The 19,653-nt window shown below is 35.8% G+C and overlaps 1 protein-coding gene across 5 annotated transcripts in view; it reads left to right on the top strand.

Moving 5' to 3' along the window:
• The window catches only part of LOC105223602 (FH1/FH2 domain-containing protein 3), a 157,101-nt gene that overhangs the window by 102,570 nt on the left and 34,878 nt on the right, over positions 1–19,653 (top strand). For all 5 annotated transcript variants that reach the window (XM_049457532.1, XM_049457533.1, XM_049457535.1 and 2 more), the window contains one exon: positions 6,193–6,302. In XM_049457532.1, coding sequence (XP_049313489.1) covers positions 6,193–6,302 — 110 coding nt within the window. The remainder of the gene's footprint in view (positions 1–6,192; positions 6,303–19,653) is intronic.

The raw sequence follows: 19,653 nt of genomic DNA, 5'->3' as shown, positions 1-19,653 counted from the left end.
AAAAGTTAAGCTTTCACATGAACAAATGAGCTTCCATAAAAAATAAAGCTTTCATACATATAAAAAACTGAACTTTCTTAAAAATCTGAGTTTTACTTAAGAAAATTGAGCATTCATAAAAAATTAAGATTTCATATAGAAAAGAGCTTTCATATAAAAAACTGAGTGTTCGAATAAAAAAATGGGCTTTCATAAAAAATAAGCTTTTATATAGAAGACTGACCTTTAATATAAAAAATTAACCTTTCATAAAAAATAAACTTTGATATATAAAATTAGCTTTAAAAACTACGCTTACATATAAAAAATTGAGCTTTTATGAAAAAACTGAACTTTCATAAAAAACTAAGCTTTAGAAAAAATTAAGCTTTCATAAAAAAATTAGCTTTCACACGATTATTTGGAAACTTTCTTTTAAAATTTTTAGTGTCTTTAACCTTACCTTGTAGTCTACCCAGACAGCCGATATAAAAATTACACTAGGCAAAAGTCTTAGAGAAACAAGAATGGTATAATAATAGTTCTTATGAAGAAATTTGCATCCATCACTTTGTAACTGAACGTCACATTTATCTATATAATATCCGAAATTAATTTCAAATTGTAACAAAGTACCAAACTGAAGGTATTAAAAATAAATATGACGAATAAGCTAATCAAAGTTTGTTCAATACCATAACTGAAGAGCTCTTCAAAACACCAATTTTAGTGAATGAATCAAATTATTTTAAATGTTCACATAATCTATTATATATAAAGAACTATGTAATATTTATAGTCTCTACCCATAATTACAATACCTTTCCATACCTCCGTGATGCTTTCGTCATTCTGTTACAGTTGATTTCCTTGGTGGGTTGGTCAAGGTGTGTCTGCTTCAGAATATTCACTGGTTATTAGCAGAAAAGGCGAGTTAGCCCTAATTGTCCTGCAAAATATTTGTTGTCTGTGGTCAGACCGCAGAATGGGTGCGGTGGTAACTATGAGTGAAAATGTACTAAATGCGCCACAAGAGATAAAAGTCCTTGCTGTGGGCGCACCTAAATTCATAAACATACGTACATACGAGTATACCTACATATACATAAATAATACTTGTAAAAGGTAAACGGCTGAAATGAATTGCCTTAAAGGCACATGCTAGTGTGTGCTGCAAGTTTTTCATTAAATTTATGGCCATAAATAAAGTACGTAAGTGACGGAAGTTAGTCGAAGGGTTGGACTTAAGCATTGTTGATTTACAAAAATGTACATATGTTAGTAATAAAGGTTTGGTATATTTTTACATTATTAGAGAAAAAAAATTTAACAGAGTAGTTTTTTTTATTGATTATTTTACTATTTACGTGATAGTCAATGAAAATAATTACACGGGTGTCTCAAAATATAGAAGATTTATAGTCCTTTGCGCGTTGGCCACGGCGAATATCGCGTCCGATGGAACGATAGCTATATGAGATATACGACGACATTGACATAGTTCAGCGAATTAAAAGACAGCGGCTACGCTGGCTAGATCATGTTGTCCGAATGGACGAAAACACTCCATCTCTGAAAGTATTCGACGCAGTACCCAGGAAATAAGAGGAAGACCTCCACTCCGTTGAAAGGACAGGCTATAGGCTAGAACATTTGTAACCGACTTTTGCGTTTTATAGCTCTTTGAAAAAGATAGACGATTTTTACCGCCGACTTTTTGATTGATTTTCCTAAAACATGACAGGCAATGAATGACAGCACTAAAAAAGGCCATAGATTTTTTGGGATATGTACACCATTTTACTTTTTAATAAGCATTGCATTATTACATTACATTCTTTACCATCAATCTACTTAAATCTTTTACTCATTTAAAAGTCAATCAAGTTTAACGCAACCTCAAACTACAATCTTTCTCTAAATTAAAAACAAAAAATATTATACAGAATTTTGCTAATAAAATTTTTATTTTCTTCTATAAACAAAGAAAACGTCTGAAGCTATAATACCTTTCTAAAATACGAAAAAGAGCGTTCAGAGCTCACAATCGTCACAGGAAGAGTGCACAATATGCGAAGAAAACTATAAATTGTGGGGTGTTGGTCTGCATTGCAGTTCGCCAACGTTTCCAATGCAGTAGACGGCAACTTGTTGCCTTTTGACTTTTGCTTCTGTCCCCAATGGCACTGCCAGTGATCAAGTTCACCTTTGAGCTTCAAACGTTGCATGAGGTTGTCATTATCCAAAAGGCCTTTGAATCTTTCTATTAAACGTATATTTTTTCTGAAAGCAGCAGACTCAGTTGAAACCCATCCATTACTTCTCTAGAAAATCGCGTCTTCATATCTTCGCCGATTATATCCAACAGAGGAATATACCACACACTGAAACCCTGTAGTATTCTTCGCAAGCTTTCATGCAGAAATTTTCGCGTTTTGTTTGTCGACCGGAGACTTTTGGTTTTTCTTTGTCAACTTTCAGTTTTGCCGCCATTTTTTTTCGTGTATGAATAAATGGATCGAAAATGTTCCTCGTCTACGAGTTCAGAACGTTACAAGCGGTGTATATATCATATGTGCCAGATCGCTCGATTCTTTCTAAAGAATCGCGCTGAGTGAATGAGTGAGAGATAGAATATCACATAGGCAAAAAATCCCAATTCGAAATTGGAATTTGTAAACGGCTGCGATGAGTATCGTTGCTTTAAACGCTGTTTACTTATTTTTCCAGTTACTAATTTTTGTCAGAAAATGGAAAATTTCTGGATTATATTTCTGTTACCTTACGTTTTTCAGAGTAGTAAAATTTTTAATAAGCCATTTGGACCTTGGGGGAAGATTTCCCCCATTTCCTCCTTTAAATCCACCACTGAATTTACCATACCTTTTTACAATTTTTTTATTTAATCGCAAGCATTGCTAATTTTTCTACTACTGGCAATTAAAAAAAAATATTTCATAACATAAATACAATTTTCTTTTATTTTTTACGCTGAATCAGCTACAATTAAGATTTTCACTGTCTGAACCCAAAAGTGTGTGACCTTCGGGTTTTGCTTTTTACACCTTTTATTTTAATTTTAATTTTAATTTTTTTCTGGTACTACATATGTTATCGCCTCATTAAAGCATATTAACACCTTTCAACTGAGTGCTGACCAACTCTCCGGCAACACTTACACACACATATTCATATATTTCGTTCACTTCAACGCCAGATTAAATGAATCATTACCGTTTTCACATTCTACTCTCGAGTACTTTTGAATTACACGGACATTACAAAACCGATTGGACGCGGATACTCATACTTACTTATATACATAAGTATATAGATATATATAATTATATATATACTTATTAATGACTGCATTATGAAGTATTCAGCGTGAAACCACTTAATAGCCAGAATTTTCTCACATTAGTGTTGTAGAAGAACACTGCAGCTCGTTGCAACAAAGCGTCAAATATTGTGGCACAACATCTACATGTGTATGTATGTGTGCAGCTAACGTTGTAGCATTGAAAACATACAAAAATGTGGCAATTAGCATTAGTTTTAACAGCTGGCAACGCTTGAATGCAATCACAGCGATAAAGAAGAGTCAATTCTAAGCAGTAAAAAGTTGCAACAAGCACACATGCACATACGCAGGCATTACAGCGGGCGCATAAAAATGAAAGGTGAAGCAAGAATTTTCATATATACACATAGATATAAAGAAATATGTCGCATATATTGGCAAGCTCGATTTGCGGGGTGCAAGCGGTTTGGCAGGCGTTGCAGCAGAAGAAGAGGAATCGTGTCAGCGATTTTCATTTCTCCAGCAATTAATTGATGTCTTCAATTAAAAATGCAATGCACGATGGAACGCAGCAAACACACATACACACGCAAACGTCGCAACAAACATCCATAAGTATGCCTGCAATGTCCATGTCCCAGCAGTGTTTGCGGTGAAAAGTAGGTGACCCATCATCATTAGGTATCATCAACAAAGCAATGCGCTACCAAGTAGCTGCTGCTGCCACAAACTGCAACAAAACGCTGCACATAACCTGATCGACAGCACCAAGCCACCGACAGCTGCCGCATGCATAAAGCTGACCATGGCAAAGTGCTTGATGATGATTTTTGAAATGCGTGCACAGCCAACCAATTCAACGCGCAGCACGCCGCGCAACTCATCGCTGTAGCCAACGCCAAAAGTCGGGACGCAGACGTGCGCCGGTCCATCCCAGCATGACGCTGCACACATTCCATAAAACACAATGGACTAGCAAAGCAACGAAGCAATGAAATGCTTTTGCTGCTGCCAGCAGCTGTGTTGTTAGTGCTAATGTAGTTGTTGTTGTCGTTGCTACCAACTTACGCTAGTTGCGGCCATTGGCACTTGCGCCACTTTTACTTAATGAGCATGTGAATGGCATTGCCGGCAGCCGCATTGACCAATAAACGTGATATAAAGGACGCACTCGCTACACACACTCTCACTTATACGTGTGTGTGTGTATATATGTGAATGCTTTGGTATGCGTGTTGCATTAAACTGAAATCATAAGCATGAAACCAGTCAGTCTATAACTCACTTACTTTCATACGAATCGATGTAATTAGCACAACAGATTGAGAAGGGGAAAAGTGCTTACGTTACAGTTGCGGTCATCTCATTGGAAGCGCTTGCGTTGGTTACATGTAGTTTTTGTGATATTTTTCACTCCTAGGTGAAAATGGCGTTAAATTTTTTTATTATAAATCCAAAATTTTGTATTTCTATTAAGTATTAAAATTATTTACCGTTATAAAAATAAAAAAAAATTGTCTTTATGAGAGTTTTCAGTTAATTTCTGCTATTTTTTGAACTTCTATTTAATTTTGTTTTACGAAAAAAAAAACTGTTTGAAACATTGAACTCCTTTTTCATCCACTCTTATATTCTACATTACGTTAATCTCTTTTAGATTTAAAAATATATGCCAGAAATTAGTTAAAATGGGTTTCAATAGATTGATAATAATTCCGAGAAATTTTTATTTTTATCTAGAGAAATAAATATTAAACGTCTGCAAGTTCTTAAAACTGGCAAAATAATAATTTAAACGGTCAACTGGTATAAATATAAGAGACTGGTATAATTCAATATATCTCCAGAAAAGCAAATATACATCTAGAAAAAAAATAATAACCGCATTCCATTATATATTATTGAGTGGTGGATCGAACGATCGACTGGCATAAATATAAGAGACTAGTATAATCCAATATATCACAGAAAAACAAATATATCTAAAGAACAAGAAATATAGCCGCTTTTAGTTATAAAATACGGAGTTATGTATCCAAAGATCAACTGGTATAAATATAAGACACTGGTATAATCCAAGATATTTCTAAAAAAGCAAATTTATATCTAGGAAAAGAAATAAAAACGTATTACATTATATATCAATAAGTGGTGTATCGAACGATCAACTGGTATAAATATAAGATACTGGTATAGTTCAACATATAATATCTCTAACAAAGAATTTATATATCTAGAAAAGAAATAATTATCATCTTTAAATATAGGTTACTGACTAGTGAATCGAACGATCGACTGGTATAAATACACTAGTATACACTAGTATAATTCAAAATATATCTAATAAAAAGAAAAACTTTCACATTTTTATTGTGTATGTTGTATCAAATTTAAACAAATAACTTCTTTGTTTGATACGTGAATAAATTGGCGAATCGACCATGCGGCTGGTATAATTAAAATAAACTGGTTTAATTAATTGCATCCCGTAAATATAGAGTCACGTGAAAATTTTAATGTGTTTCCTGTATCGAATTCCAATGAATAAATTTATATTTTGACAAATAACAGATCTCAGAAAGAGCGGAGCAGAAAACTTCCGAATCGAAGACGACTGCTATAAGCCAGTCGTTTCATCCTTAGAACATTTTAAGTCAAAAAGTAAATAGTGTACACTTAAAGCAAACTTCTTAAAGGTTTCAATATGGTTTTATGTACCCTTAGAATATTATCAAAATCGCATCACTATTTGTCGTGCCAGCACTGTATCTAATATAATAATATAAGCAAATAGACGTGATTTTCTTGTTCAACGCGCACATTAGTAGCTTTCCTTACCTTATTTGCTCCACAAATGTGCATTCCTGACACTAATCGTTCAATATCTTGCGCACTCTTATTCTTTACAGATTGACGATGCTGCCATACAGGTGTACAAAGACGGTGATTATGGCGCCTATCTGGACTTGGAGTCCTCACTGGCTGAGCAAGCGGAAGAAATTGAAGGTCTTAATTCTAGGTGAGTGCGCTGGCATAGCGATCAAACGTATGATAAAATAACTAAAAAGCAAAAACCACAATTATACCATTGTTAGCAACAACAACACAGTGCATTTGCGTGCACTTAAGTACCAAAGTGGAAACTTTAGCATTTGCAGTTTAGTGTTAAAGTACTAAATTTTTTATATATATATTTTTTAGTTTTGTTTTTATTACCGTAAATTGTTGTAAATAATATATTCAACTCAGCGAGTTGCAAATGAGCATTCATGCTGGCGTTCTTGCGCACCAAATGTAGGCGTTGTTATGTAATTTGAGCTTTGCAGATTTCACACCTACAACGTTTCTTAGAAGTTAACTCATTTATGACTCTCTAGTGCTACAATAACAACAATTCTCTTCACTGAAGTTATGAATAAAATTCTCGATTAGAATTACTTAATTAAGAATATGTACTCGTATTACTCATTAGCCAGCTTGATTGTGTGCGGAGGAGTGTATTATATCTACTGTTTTGTTGCTTGGTGTTCTTGGTAAACAATGCCACATGAATTCTTAATGTTTTAGTGCGCCAACAGGCTTTACTACCATTTGAAGTTATTTAGAAAAACAAAATTAATGCATAACGTGGGTATTAAATGAAAATTTGAATTTCTATGCTTAATACCCTAAGAACAAACGTATTTTTCAATTTAGAAAATGGTTGAAACATTGAAATAATATAAATTCAATAAAAATAAAATAATAATTTTTTTGTATTAAAACAACAAAAATCGTTTAATTCGGCTGCACCCCATACATATACAAAAATTCCTTACTAGAACTTTGATCAGTCAGTTTGTATGACAGCTATATACTTTAGTGATTCGATCTGCACAATTTGTGCGGAGACTCCACTCCAGACTGGTGTGTAATAACCCATGACAAATTTGATGCAGATATCTAGTCAAATAAAGAAGTTTTTCATAAAAGAAGTTAATTTTGAGCAATTAGTTTGTATGGCAGCTATGAGCTATAATGGTTCAATTCGAAAAATTTCTTGGAAAATTATTGCGCTGACTTGGAGAATAATCTGTGCCAAATTATACATGCAATACATACAATAGCTTAATTTTAATCGATCAGTTTGTTAGACAGCTGTGTATATCCTTTAGTAGCCCGATGTCGGCGTTTCTGACAAATTGACCATTTTTTGGAGGGAAATGAACATGTAAACAATTTCAGATTGATATTTTAATAACTGAGGGACTGGTTCACGTATATAGAGAACGACGGACATAACAAAATTAGTTCGTCGAGCAGATCATTTATATATATATATATACTTTATAGGGTATCCGACGTTTTCTTATAGATTTGGGGTATAAGAACACAAAACTAAGAAACTTGTTGAAGAGTCTAAGTTCTGAATGGCTTCTATATTTTTCCAATTTTCGCTTTGTTTTGACAATGTTAAAAGTTATTAAAAATCGCTTCGTGCGAGTGTTTTGGATCCATATACACCCTCGAAAGATTTAGGTATTGTATTTTTTTCTAATATGCACAAAATATTTTAATATACATATTCTACCAATAAGATATTAGGCATATCAACAAATTAATCGAGCTCTATAACACGACTGAAGTACGACGATCAAAGTGACGTATATGCCCTGACCTCCTTTTTGCTTTGGCAATTAATTGAGGATTCCAACTGGTCCTTCATATATACATCGGGTTTTCCAATAGCGATGACATGATTTCTGAGTATCGTTTCGGCCATTTTTAATATGTCATGATCTGTAATTTTTTACAATTTCATCTTGGAAAAATATACGCAAGAACAATATTTACAAATTATTCAATTTTATTATCAAAATAATAATAAATAATTATGAAAATCATCATCTCCGATGAGGCTAACTTTTATCTGAGTTGTATGGTAAGAAAACAAAACTGTCGATTTTGGTGCGAAGATCCACAAGTTATTCTGGAATGCCATTACATTCAACTAAAATGACAGCTTTGTGTGGTTTTCGATGGAATCACCTCTCCATACTTCTTTGACATCATTACTCTCAATAGAGAGGGGTTTAGATCGATAATAACCAACTTCTTATGGTGGAAATTGAAATAAGTTTGTCTTGACAACATTTAGTTCCAACAAGACGGGGCTGTGTCTCACACACCACGTGCAACAATCGAATTATTGCAAGAAGATTTCGAAAATTCGATTATTTCAAGAAATTGTGATATTGAGTATTGAGTAATTGAAGTCATTGGTCTTTAGCAATAAACCAGACACTTTTCAAGCTTTAGAAATCAATAGTAAACGTACTATTCATGACATACGACATGATTTAGTAGTACTCGGGAATTGGATTCATCCACGAATTTGATTCGGAAAAAGTTATATTCAGAGCATACAGAATTAAGTTTTCACTCTCTGATTATATATTTTTGACGAATTTTCGGATAAAATGTATTCATTAGGGTGGGCAAAACGAAAAAATTCGCTTGGTACTCTGAAAAATGGGTTCCTGGACACCTCTACGCAAATCTCTCCAACTATGAGCTTCTATTTGTAACCTAAAGGTGCTTCACTTTACAGTTATAAAACACCAAAAATTATTAAGAATTAAAAAGGCGGGAGCTATAAGTTTAATTTTTTATTAATTTTATGATTTTGATTTTGACCTTTTATGATAGATAATTTGAACGAAATCGTACCAAAATGGTATCCGTATTCTGTCATTGTAACGAATTCATTTCCGGTTCCTATGATTTTGTATAAAAATAAAAATGAAAACGCTGTGTATATGAAATATGTCCAGTTATGGGAAACGTCCGGCTAGGAGAATTGTATGTAATAAAGAATTTCACTGTATATTTTACTCGTTACTCTTAAGTGAATAAATACGTGTTTTATTAAAACCTTAACTTAAAACTTAGACGAAGAAAAAAACTAAAAGTGGATTTTTGACAGAACAAAAAATTAAAAATTCAGTGAAAAAAAAATTCTTCGTTCAAGTCTTTAAGAGTTGTATCTCAAAGACCTGTTTAAAATTTTATAAAGATCGGTTGAGTAGTTCTCGAGAAATCTTGCCAACCGACTTCAAAAATACAGTTAGAGAAAAACGCGTTTAAAGACGGCGCACTTAGCCTAGCTATCCTCAAGGGCAAGAGTTCTCAAGGTTGTATCTCCGAAACTACAATATTTCTCGGTTCAACTTGAAAATTTAGAACAATATTCTAAATCCATGTAACCTCGTAAGGCAATTTTGTATTCGAAAAATTCTGTTTCGAGAAAAACATCCAAAAAGTGAGTCATACACGTGGATAAGTATATACAGTACTTGTCCAATAAATTACGAACGAGAGCAAAAAAACAAATATATATATATATATATGGCGACAAAATATTGAATATGATTCAATACAAAAATATAATAATTTAAGTTTAATGTATATAGCATATAAATATAAAAAATTTTTTTCTAAAATTAGCCAAATATTTATGTTTTTATTAATGATTAAAGTTAGAACTATTTTTCACTTCGTTCGTAATTTATTGGACAAGTATTGTATGTACATGATCGTCGAGACGAGGTGGGTCGATTTAACCATGCCTGATTTGTATATCCGTCTTTCATCTACCGATCTCAAATTTTGTAGACTTCTTTTTCTGAAACTATGACGAAGTCGCCGATACTGGGTCACTATAGCATATAACTCGCTTGTATGGCAGTAAGGATCAAATTCAAGTTCTTGTATGAAATTTTTATATTTATGAAGTCAATTATAGCTTTTGGGCAGCCGAAGTTAAATATATAAGTATATAACGGGTGATTTTTTTGAGGTTAGGATTTTCATGCATTAGTATTTGACAGATCACGTGGGATTTCAGACATGGTGTCAAAGAGAAAGATGCTCAGTATGCTTTGACATTTCATCATGAATAGACTTACTAACGAGCAACGCTTGCAAATCATTGAATTTTATTACCAAAATCAGTGTTCGGTTCGAAATGTTTTTTATCGACAAATTTTGTTCAGCGATGAGGCTCATTTCTGGTTGAATGGCTACGTAAATAAGCAAAATTGCCGCATTTGGGGTGAAGAGCAACCAGAAGCCGTTCAAGAACTGCCCATGCATCCCGAAAAATGCACTGTTTGGTGTGGTTTGTACGCTGGTGGAATCATTGGACCGTATTTTTTCAAAGATGCTGTTGGACGCAACGTTACGGTGAATGGCGATCGCTATCGTTCGATGCTAACAAACTTTTTGTTGCCAAAAATGGAAGAACTGAACTTGGTTGACATGTGGTTTCAACAAGATGGCGCTACATGCCACACAGCTCGCGATTCTATGGCCATTTTGAGGGAAAACTTCGGACAACAATTCATCTCAAGAAATGGACCCGTAAGTTGGCCACCAAGATCATGCGATTTAACGCCTTTAGACTATTTTTTGTGGGGCTACGTCAAGTCTAAAGTCTACAGAAATAAGCCAGCAACTATTCCAGCTTTGGAAGACAACATTTCCGAAGAAATTCGGGCTATTCCGGCCGAAATGCTCGAAAAAGTTGCCCAAAATTGGACTTTCCGAATGGACCACCTAAGACGCAGCCGCGGTCAACATTTAAATGAAATTATCTTCAAAAAGTAAATGTCATGAACCAATCTAACGTTTCAAATAAAGAACCGATGAGATTTTGCAAATTTTATGCGTTTTTTTTAAAAAAAAGTTATCAAGCTCTTAAAAAATCACCCTTTATTATTGACTTTAACTCCGATTGGAGCATACGGCGTTAGTTCTAAGTGAACCCTGAACATATGACGACTTGATTAGAGGAGTTCCCATATTAAAAGTACCTTGAACAGTGCAGACTTTACTGCTAAGGAAGAACTACTAAGCTAATATAATACAAGGTGCGTTCCAAAGTATACAGAACTTAAATGAATGGCCTCTACGTCTGCATAACGCTTTCCTTTCATGGGCAAATGCATTTTTCTGATAATGAAGAAGTCGCACGGTAAGATATCGGGTGGAAAAAATTCTTTGTAGACAATACTTTTGGAATCATAAAAACAAATCAGCATTGTCTTCACTTTTGGCTTCTCCGTGCGCAATTTTTTGGGTTTCGGTTCGTCCGGTGCCTTCCATTTAGCACTCTGGCGTTTCGTTTCGGGATCATATTGGAAACACCACTTTTCGTCACCAGTCAAAATATTCTAAAGGAAGTTTTTGTTCTTTTTGACCTCTTTAATGATGTCCTTCGAATGTTGGATTCTGAGCAATTTTTGGTCGTCAGTCAATTTGTGTGGAACAAACCGTGAACACACCTTTCGTAATCCCAAATGCTCGCTCAAAATGCGATAAATCGATGTTTAGCAGATGTTCAATTCCATTTCCATGAATTTCAATGATGATCTCGGCTGATTTTTGATGAATTCATGCACAGTTTCGATGGAATTTCCGGTGATCACGATTTTTGGCCCACATGTTGATCGTCATTTATGTCCTCACGACCACTTTGAAAACGTTGAAACCACTCGTGCACTCTGCTACGTGATAGACAATCATCACCATAAACTTGTTTCATCAATTGAAACGTTTCGGTAAAAGTTTTGCCAATTTTAGAACAAAATTTAATGTTGGCTCTTTGTTCGAAGCTCATTTTCGCACTGATAACACAAATATACTGACACGTTAAACGCAATAACTTCACTTCAATCAATCAATGAAATGTAATGAAATTCTCACTGGACAATCGATGAAGATAGCATATTCTAACGCACCAGTCGACATACAGATGGAACGCACCTTTTACAATAGTCTCTATTTGAGACATTTTGAGGTAAAATCTCAATTTGAGACTAGTTACTATTCACTAAACAGTTTCTAGCGTTAGTCTCAAAATATTGAAACCTGGTAGATAGACGGTCACAAAACTAAAAAGAGTTCTTGTCTGCCATTTTGAATATACGGAATAGAAATCATCATAGATATTAATCGATTGTCGTTTTTTTATATTTTGTAAGCAACTCAAACACGAAAAAGTTAAAAATAAATTTCGTAAATATTATGAAACAAACTAAGCACATATTTTTATTTTTTAACTATGTTAAAGAAAATTTAATATTTGTTATCGACATATTTATTTTCATTCAAGTACAAAAAAAAGCAAAAACATCTCTGAATAATGAAATGTAATAGATTTTGCGACTGTCACTTACAGAATAGCAAACTCGTCTCAAGTCTTAAAAATTGTCTCTAACTCAAAATCTCAAATTTAGAGACTTGAGACTGTATCACGTTACAGAATCGCACGATAAATCTATAATCTCTTATGATTGATTGGTAGTGGTGCGGGAAGGTTGTATACAAAGTGGCCTCCCATTGCTTGACCTTCAGCATGCGAAGCTGTAATACATTTCATTCTGGGTTATAAGAAAACAATGAAAATGGCTCATTTCTCGTTTATAGAATTAGAAATTAGTAATACAAATATATGTCCAAATATATATGACAAACCACAAACTGACAGGAATCGCTTTCCTGGAATCAACATTTGACTGTTTTCCAACAAATACAAATGCGTGCGCCAATAAACTTAGAACATGCGAATATGCGCATGTGTGTGTAAAAGAATTGCTGAATGTTTACGTGAATTACTTAGAAACTGCCAACCACTTGACATTTACGTATCGAATGAATAGCATTAGACAATCTGGCCACCATGACTGTCAACCAGCAGTCACACCGCAATCAATCAGCAACTGAGAACAGTTGCTGTGGCTTAGGTAAACTAATACGAATATACTATATACATATGAACCATATATACATTATATATACATGAAAGTACATGTGTGTATGTGGCTTTTATGGCTGTGGGTTAGCTTGTTTATCTTTTGATAACAATTTGTTTGCCAAACTGCGCAAAAAGCCTCGTCTAATCATATTTCCATGCACACAAACACACACACGCACACATGCATAAGTAGCTCATATTTCAGTAAGCTAAATTTACTTAGTGACGTGAAAGCCAAGCAATGTGCACAATGTTAGATAAGTTGGTGAGCGGTAACGTCGGCATCTCGGCAAGTCCGCTGCAAACCGAAATAGCAATGATTCAATGCACTTCATTTCGGAGTACTTGTATGTAGAGCATTCTGCCGTGGACCTGGCCCACTTTGTGCCACCACACCACACACATACATACAAAAAAAGGTGTGCGAAACTTCACTCGTTTCCTCATTGCTCATTTTCGCTGTCGGCCTTTGATTATTTTTATGATTAACGCGTTGATTTCTGTGAAACAATCGTCAATGCGTCTGGCCGTGTTAGAAAGTGTGCAACAGCAAATACTGCGATTTTTATATTGCAAAAATAAAAATAAAATAAATACAATTAAAATAAATAAAATAAGATTTATTGTTCACAGCTCCCAGGTATTCGCTGAATTTGCGCTTTCAGCTGCCAACGTTTCTAAAAGTGTATGTATGTGTGCCTTATTTAACTCTCTTTGTTTTTCTTTCATTATTTTGAAGAAAGTCATTGCTCATACGCACATGTATGTATATGTAGCAATTCTTTTCGTGTTTTTGTTTCTTTTTGCACAAATTCTACATTTCAGCGCCGATAGTGATAAGCATACTAGTATTGTATATGCTTTTTTATACCCATGTAACACGTTGCTTAGCATATTATAGTTGTGTTTGAAAGGATTCTTATGTAGAAAACTAACAGGAAAGATATATGTTCATAAACTCTTATATGAGATAAATATATAAGGATTGCATCGCGACTTAAGGTCTATTGTGTCCTCTCCTAAGTCCCAACGACCCACCAATATCATCAGTATGATCAGTATCTTCTTCTTCTTTACTGGCGTCGATACCGCTTACGCATTATAGCCGAGTTAACAACAGAGCGACAGTCATTTCTTCTTTTCGCAAGGTGGCGCAAATTGGAGATTCCAAGCGAAGCCAGGTCCTTCTCCACCAGGTCTTTCCAAATGAGTAGAAGTCTTCCTCTTCCTCTGCTTTCCCCAGCGGATATTGCGTCGAATACTTTCAAAGCTGGAGTGTTTTCATCCATTCGGACAACACGACAATGTAGCCGCTGTATTTTAATTCGGTGTCAATGTCGCGCATATATCTCATACAGCACATCGTTCCATCGAATGCGATATTCGCCGTGGCCAATGCGCAAAGAACCATAAGACTTCCGCAGAACATTTCTCTCGAAAACTCGTAACGTCGACCTTTATCCTGCATCTGCAGATAATTAGCAAGTGTTCTGGAGTGCTTCTTGAGCTTTCATCGGCTCGTGTAGAATACGGCAAGAAGCTTCAGTTTGTCCTTAGGGATGCTGGTTACATATTTAAATCTGCTGAGGTTTCAACCCCCCTTTAGCAACTTGGCATGGCGCATACCTTGAAGTTGTTGCCAATACCTCTCTCTGCCTCCTCCTCCTTCTTTGCGCAGGAGCCCCTTTATGGTATGTGAACCCACCCCGAGAAAGGGTTCAGGTAAAACCATGTTAGTTATTACTGCGGAGCGGGCGAGCTCATCAGGGAGTTCATTCTCGGCTATACCCTTGTGACTGGGTACCCAGATAAAGTTCGCTTGGTTACATCCCGGTATACTGTTCTTTATACTCTTGCACCAGTAGCGTTTTGATCTCGTAGGCAGAGACTACTTTATGTGCCACTAAATGTCGCTGAGTATGGTTATACCTTCGTTGCGATAGTTACGTTGGAAGTTTATCGCTACGTACCGACTTATGGCAAAGACTTCAGCATGAAAAATGCTCAGAAAACTTTCCATAGGTATGGAGAGTTTGGTGTGAGGTCCTGCAAATTCTGCACCAATTCCCTCCGACGTTTTTGAGCCGTCGATGTACCAGTGGAATCATTCCATTCAGCCTTACTTCACAGGGTAACCTTGACCTTCTTGGTGAAGTTTGTCCTATTGATAATGCTGTCCCTTGAGATAAGATCTAATGATATTACACCACTTAAGTCCTTCATCCGCTGGGATAAGATTAACTTACCTCAACCGCTTTCGCTTGTATTCTCAAAGCGTCCGTTTTTTTTTTCTTTACATTGAATTTCCTTAAACTGTTTGTTATGGAATCTTAGTTACTTAGTTACTAAAATAAACAAGACGATTCGGCTGAAGACGTCTTTAAGAATGCACATCTCTCAATGACTATAAGGAGAATAATTCAGACCGAAATAACCATAATTTGGACCAACTGTGGTTGATATTCTCGACTAAAATTAAGGGGTGTTCGACATTTTTTTGAAGACACTTCGTCTCACAGACATGCTCACACGTCGCACATCTTAAGACCGCATCTACCAAAATTTACGTTCACCTTACATGCAATTCTACGCTTTAATTTTTTACTTTATTTCAACGATTTAAAGGTATGTCGTAGAAATTTGCCAGAATGGTCGAAAGTTGGCGATAAAAGATATGAAAATACACATATAAACATTTAAATGTGCATACCTTTACATGCCACAGCTTTGAATGACCGTGGCATCGCGTTGCGCCTGCAAACGTTTTGAATGTCTAAATTTCACTTTCCGTTCTCTTTGCTTTCGAAAACCGGACAAAGAAGCCCACACTAAAGAATGGACGCACAGACGAGCGACGACTTGCCACAACTGCTGTCAGCCAGCGACGGCCGACGTACGGATGTAATTTACCTTGAACCCATTATGTTGCTGCTGCAGCATCTCCACGCTGCTGCTTGGGCGTCCACAACGCATGCACAGACGCAGGCGCTTGAAGAGCCAGTGTTCATATATCATCAGTGTGTGTACGGTGGAAAAGCAGGAAGCGCGCATTTCGGGTTTTGCAATGCTGCAAGTCGAAAAATTTAAAAAAAAATATAAAAGCAACAACCATGCTAACCAACAAGTAAGCATACTAACTGTGCAGACTGCAACAAAACAACAAAATCACAAGCTGTAACGGACCCGCTGTGTAGGCGCTGCCAGGTAGGAGAGCCTTTGTCCAAACCGGCCAACAACAACTGTGTTCCTGCCACTCGATCTCACTGAATGGGAATCGCTGCGGCGCTGGCTCTGCGGTTGCCAGTTGACAATTGACGTTGAACACAACGGTGCATTGTTGGGTTTCACTGGGTTTCTGGGGCACATCCAAGCGACACAGCAGACAAAAATAATCACTAACCGCCTCGTGTTTGCCTCTTCACGAAAGATGTCCACATATTTACATGCATATACATGATATGTGGGTGTTTTTTGTGTCGTGGCCAACTGCGGCTGCTTGTTGTTGGTTGCATGTGGCCATTCGAAATTCGCCACTTCGGTAAGGCGACGCCGTTGTGTCTTCTTGGCCTTTCACTTGTTAATTTATTGCCATTAAATGCGCAGCAGTGGAAGCGTTTGCTTAAAAGTGCAAAGAAAAGCGATCGGTTTTTAATAACCGCTGAATGGTGGACAAAAATAAAACAACAAAAACAAAAGATGGGGGAAAATATTAATAATTAGTTGGTAAAAGTGTCTGCAAGTGGAATAAATTACCTGCTGGCACGAATTTCTCTTCCTTTCTGTAGCACATTAAATATATATGTATGTATACTAGCTGACCCGGCGAACTTCGCCCCGCCCAATTTTTTTTTTTTTTTTTTTTGGAAGTCATAGACTCGTATAACTTTACCAAAAATAATATAAACTTCAAAAAACGTATTTTCATTTAATGTTTTTAATGTTTGTAGCGCCATCTACTGTAACATAGCGCACTCAATACCGCTGTTAGCGCCACCAACAGGTGGATAGCTCTTTGCTAATAATAAACAAATAATTTGCAATAAATAAATAATGCGACTATAAGGAGAGTTATAAACTATCCTATCTTTCAAGTTGGACCAAACTGCACACAGTGTTGAAAATTTCATTAAAATCGGTTCAGTAGTTTAGGAGTCCATCGAAAACAAACATCGTGACACGTGATTTTTATATATTAAGATGAATGCCGTTATATTTAACGAGGAGCTCATTTGATTGGTTATAGGTCGGCACGACTGAAGCGCAGTCTTTAACAGTGTACTGAAGTTTTAATTATTCCTCAAATAATCCTACTAAATTATATCCATCCATAATATACACTGCTTCGTAAACTCTTAAACCTGACAGGTCCTTGCACACTCCTACCTTTAATATGACTGTATGTGATTTATCAATGGAAATTGAATGTACCTTACTAACCTGAAGTGCAAGGATTCCTTTAGTTCTAAACAACCCTTAGTTATCCGTTAAAAATCCTTAATTTTAATAAAATATTATTTGCCTTCTCATAGGTGCTCTCAATAACAATAAATTTTAATTTCTTGGTGAAAATCCGCTATATTGGTTTAATAGAAGACTCAAGATCTGTATTTTCTAGAATTTTTTCTTCATTGTTGAATCAAAAAATTAGTTTTAAGCTGTATTATTCCAGATAATCGGCCTCAAGATGGCGTGAAGACCACTTCAATATAGATTTATATTGTATTCCTTCAATGTTTTTGAATAACTAATCTATATACCTAATCTATATATAGTCGAAAATTACAAGAATAGAAAGCATATTGTATATCAGTGAGTTAAATATTCGCCCTTATTCGACAGAAAGACGAACGGTTTAGTACTCAAATTTACCTAATATACTTAAGAGATGGCGATGCTCAAACATTAATTTTTCCTTATTGGCGCTAGTCATTCTTTCTCTTCGCTATCTGGCGCCGATTCGAGATTCCAAGTGTAGCCAGATCTTTCTCCACCTGGTCTTTCGTATTAAATGGAGGTCTTCCTTTTTCTCTGCTTCCTCCGCAGGGTAACGCGTCGAATACTTTCAGAGCTGGAGCGTTTTAATCCAATCGGACGACATGATATAGCCAGCATAGCCGCTGTTTTTTAATTCGCTGAAATATGTCAATGCGATATTCGCCATTGCCAATGTGCAAAGGACCATAAATCTTCCGCAGAACTTTTCTCTCCAAAACTCGTAGCGTCGAATCACGCACAGAGGACTTACTTCTCAATTGCCTCCTTAGTCCGAAGTAACACCTGTTGGCAAGAGTTATTCTGCGTTGGATTTCGGGGCTGACATTGATGTTGGTGTTAGTACTGGTTCCATGGTATAGGATCTACGGCTTCAAAGTTATGACTGTCAACAGTGACTTGGGAGCCAAGTCGAGAGTGCGACTTCTGTTTATTTGATGACAGGATATATTTCGTATTGCCCTCGTTCACTTCTAGACCTATATGCTTCGATTCCTTATCCAGTCTGGAGAAAGCAGAACGATATCAATATCATCGCTATACGCCAGGAGCTGCAAACTCTTATAAAAGATGTTACCTTCTCTAATTAGTTCTGCAACTAAAATTATTTGCTCCAGAAGTAGGTTGAAGAAGTCGCGCATTAGGCAGTTGCCTTGTCTGAAACCTTGTTTGGTATCAAACGGTTCGGAGAGGTCCTTCCCGATCATGACGGAGTTTTTGGTATTTCTCAACGTCAGCTTACACAGTCGTATTAGTTTTGCGAAGATACAAAATTCAGACATCGAGGCATAGAGGTAGCTCCTTTTCGTGCTGGCAAAAGCAGCTTTAAAATCGACAAAGAGATGGTGTGTGTCGATTCTCTTTCCACTGGTCTTTTCCAAGATTTGGCGCTTGGTGAATATCTGGTTTGTTGTTGATTTTCCAGGTGTAAAGCCACACTGATAAGGCTTTAATCTTTCATACAATACGCTCTATAGAACCTTTTATGGGATATTGAGGAGACTTATCCCACGGTAGTTGGAGGTAGGTAGTTCTACAAAGGTAGTTCTTATCAGTTATTCACCACTTTGTTGTTCTTCAGAAGGGTAACTGTTATTCGAACTTGTTCATGTTTGAGCAATGGAACATATAATAATAAGTACTTAAGAAATGGCGATGCTCAAATATTAAGAGAAAGAAATGCTCAAAAAAATCGTTTTTTTTCAGACCTTTAAAATAAATAATTCTTGATCTTCTCAACTTTTACTATATATTTATCATAATATGTATATCGACACCGAAAACTAGAGCCGACAAAAGTATATATATTACTTTCAAAACAAGAGGGAAACCGAATACCATATGAAACTTCTCTACTTTCGCTGATATTCAACTAATTACTCTAAAGTATCGTTCACCAGGCTGAAATCTATAACGACTCCATTAGAATTTTTAGAATAATACGGACAGAAATCGCGGAATAATGCCATCTTTACGATTGGAAAAGTGTGGGAAATTAGTTTAAAAGGGCTAAAGCAATCAACCAGCTGAGCACCACATAATTACACACAAACTAAAGCTTTTCAGAATACCTGTTGGAGGT

Source organism: Bactrocera dorsalis, chromosome 5 (assembly GCF_023373825.1).
Source record: "Bactrocera dorsalis isolate Fly_Bdor chromosome 5, ASM2337382v1, whole genome shotgun sequence".
Taxonomy (NCBI): domain Eukaryota; kingdom Metazoa; phylum Arthropoda; class Insecta; order Diptera; family Tephritidae; genus Bactrocera; species Bactrocera dorsalis.
The sequence above is the reverse complement of the archived record's forward strand: the minus strand, read 5'-3'. Positions and strand labels throughout refer to the sequence as shown.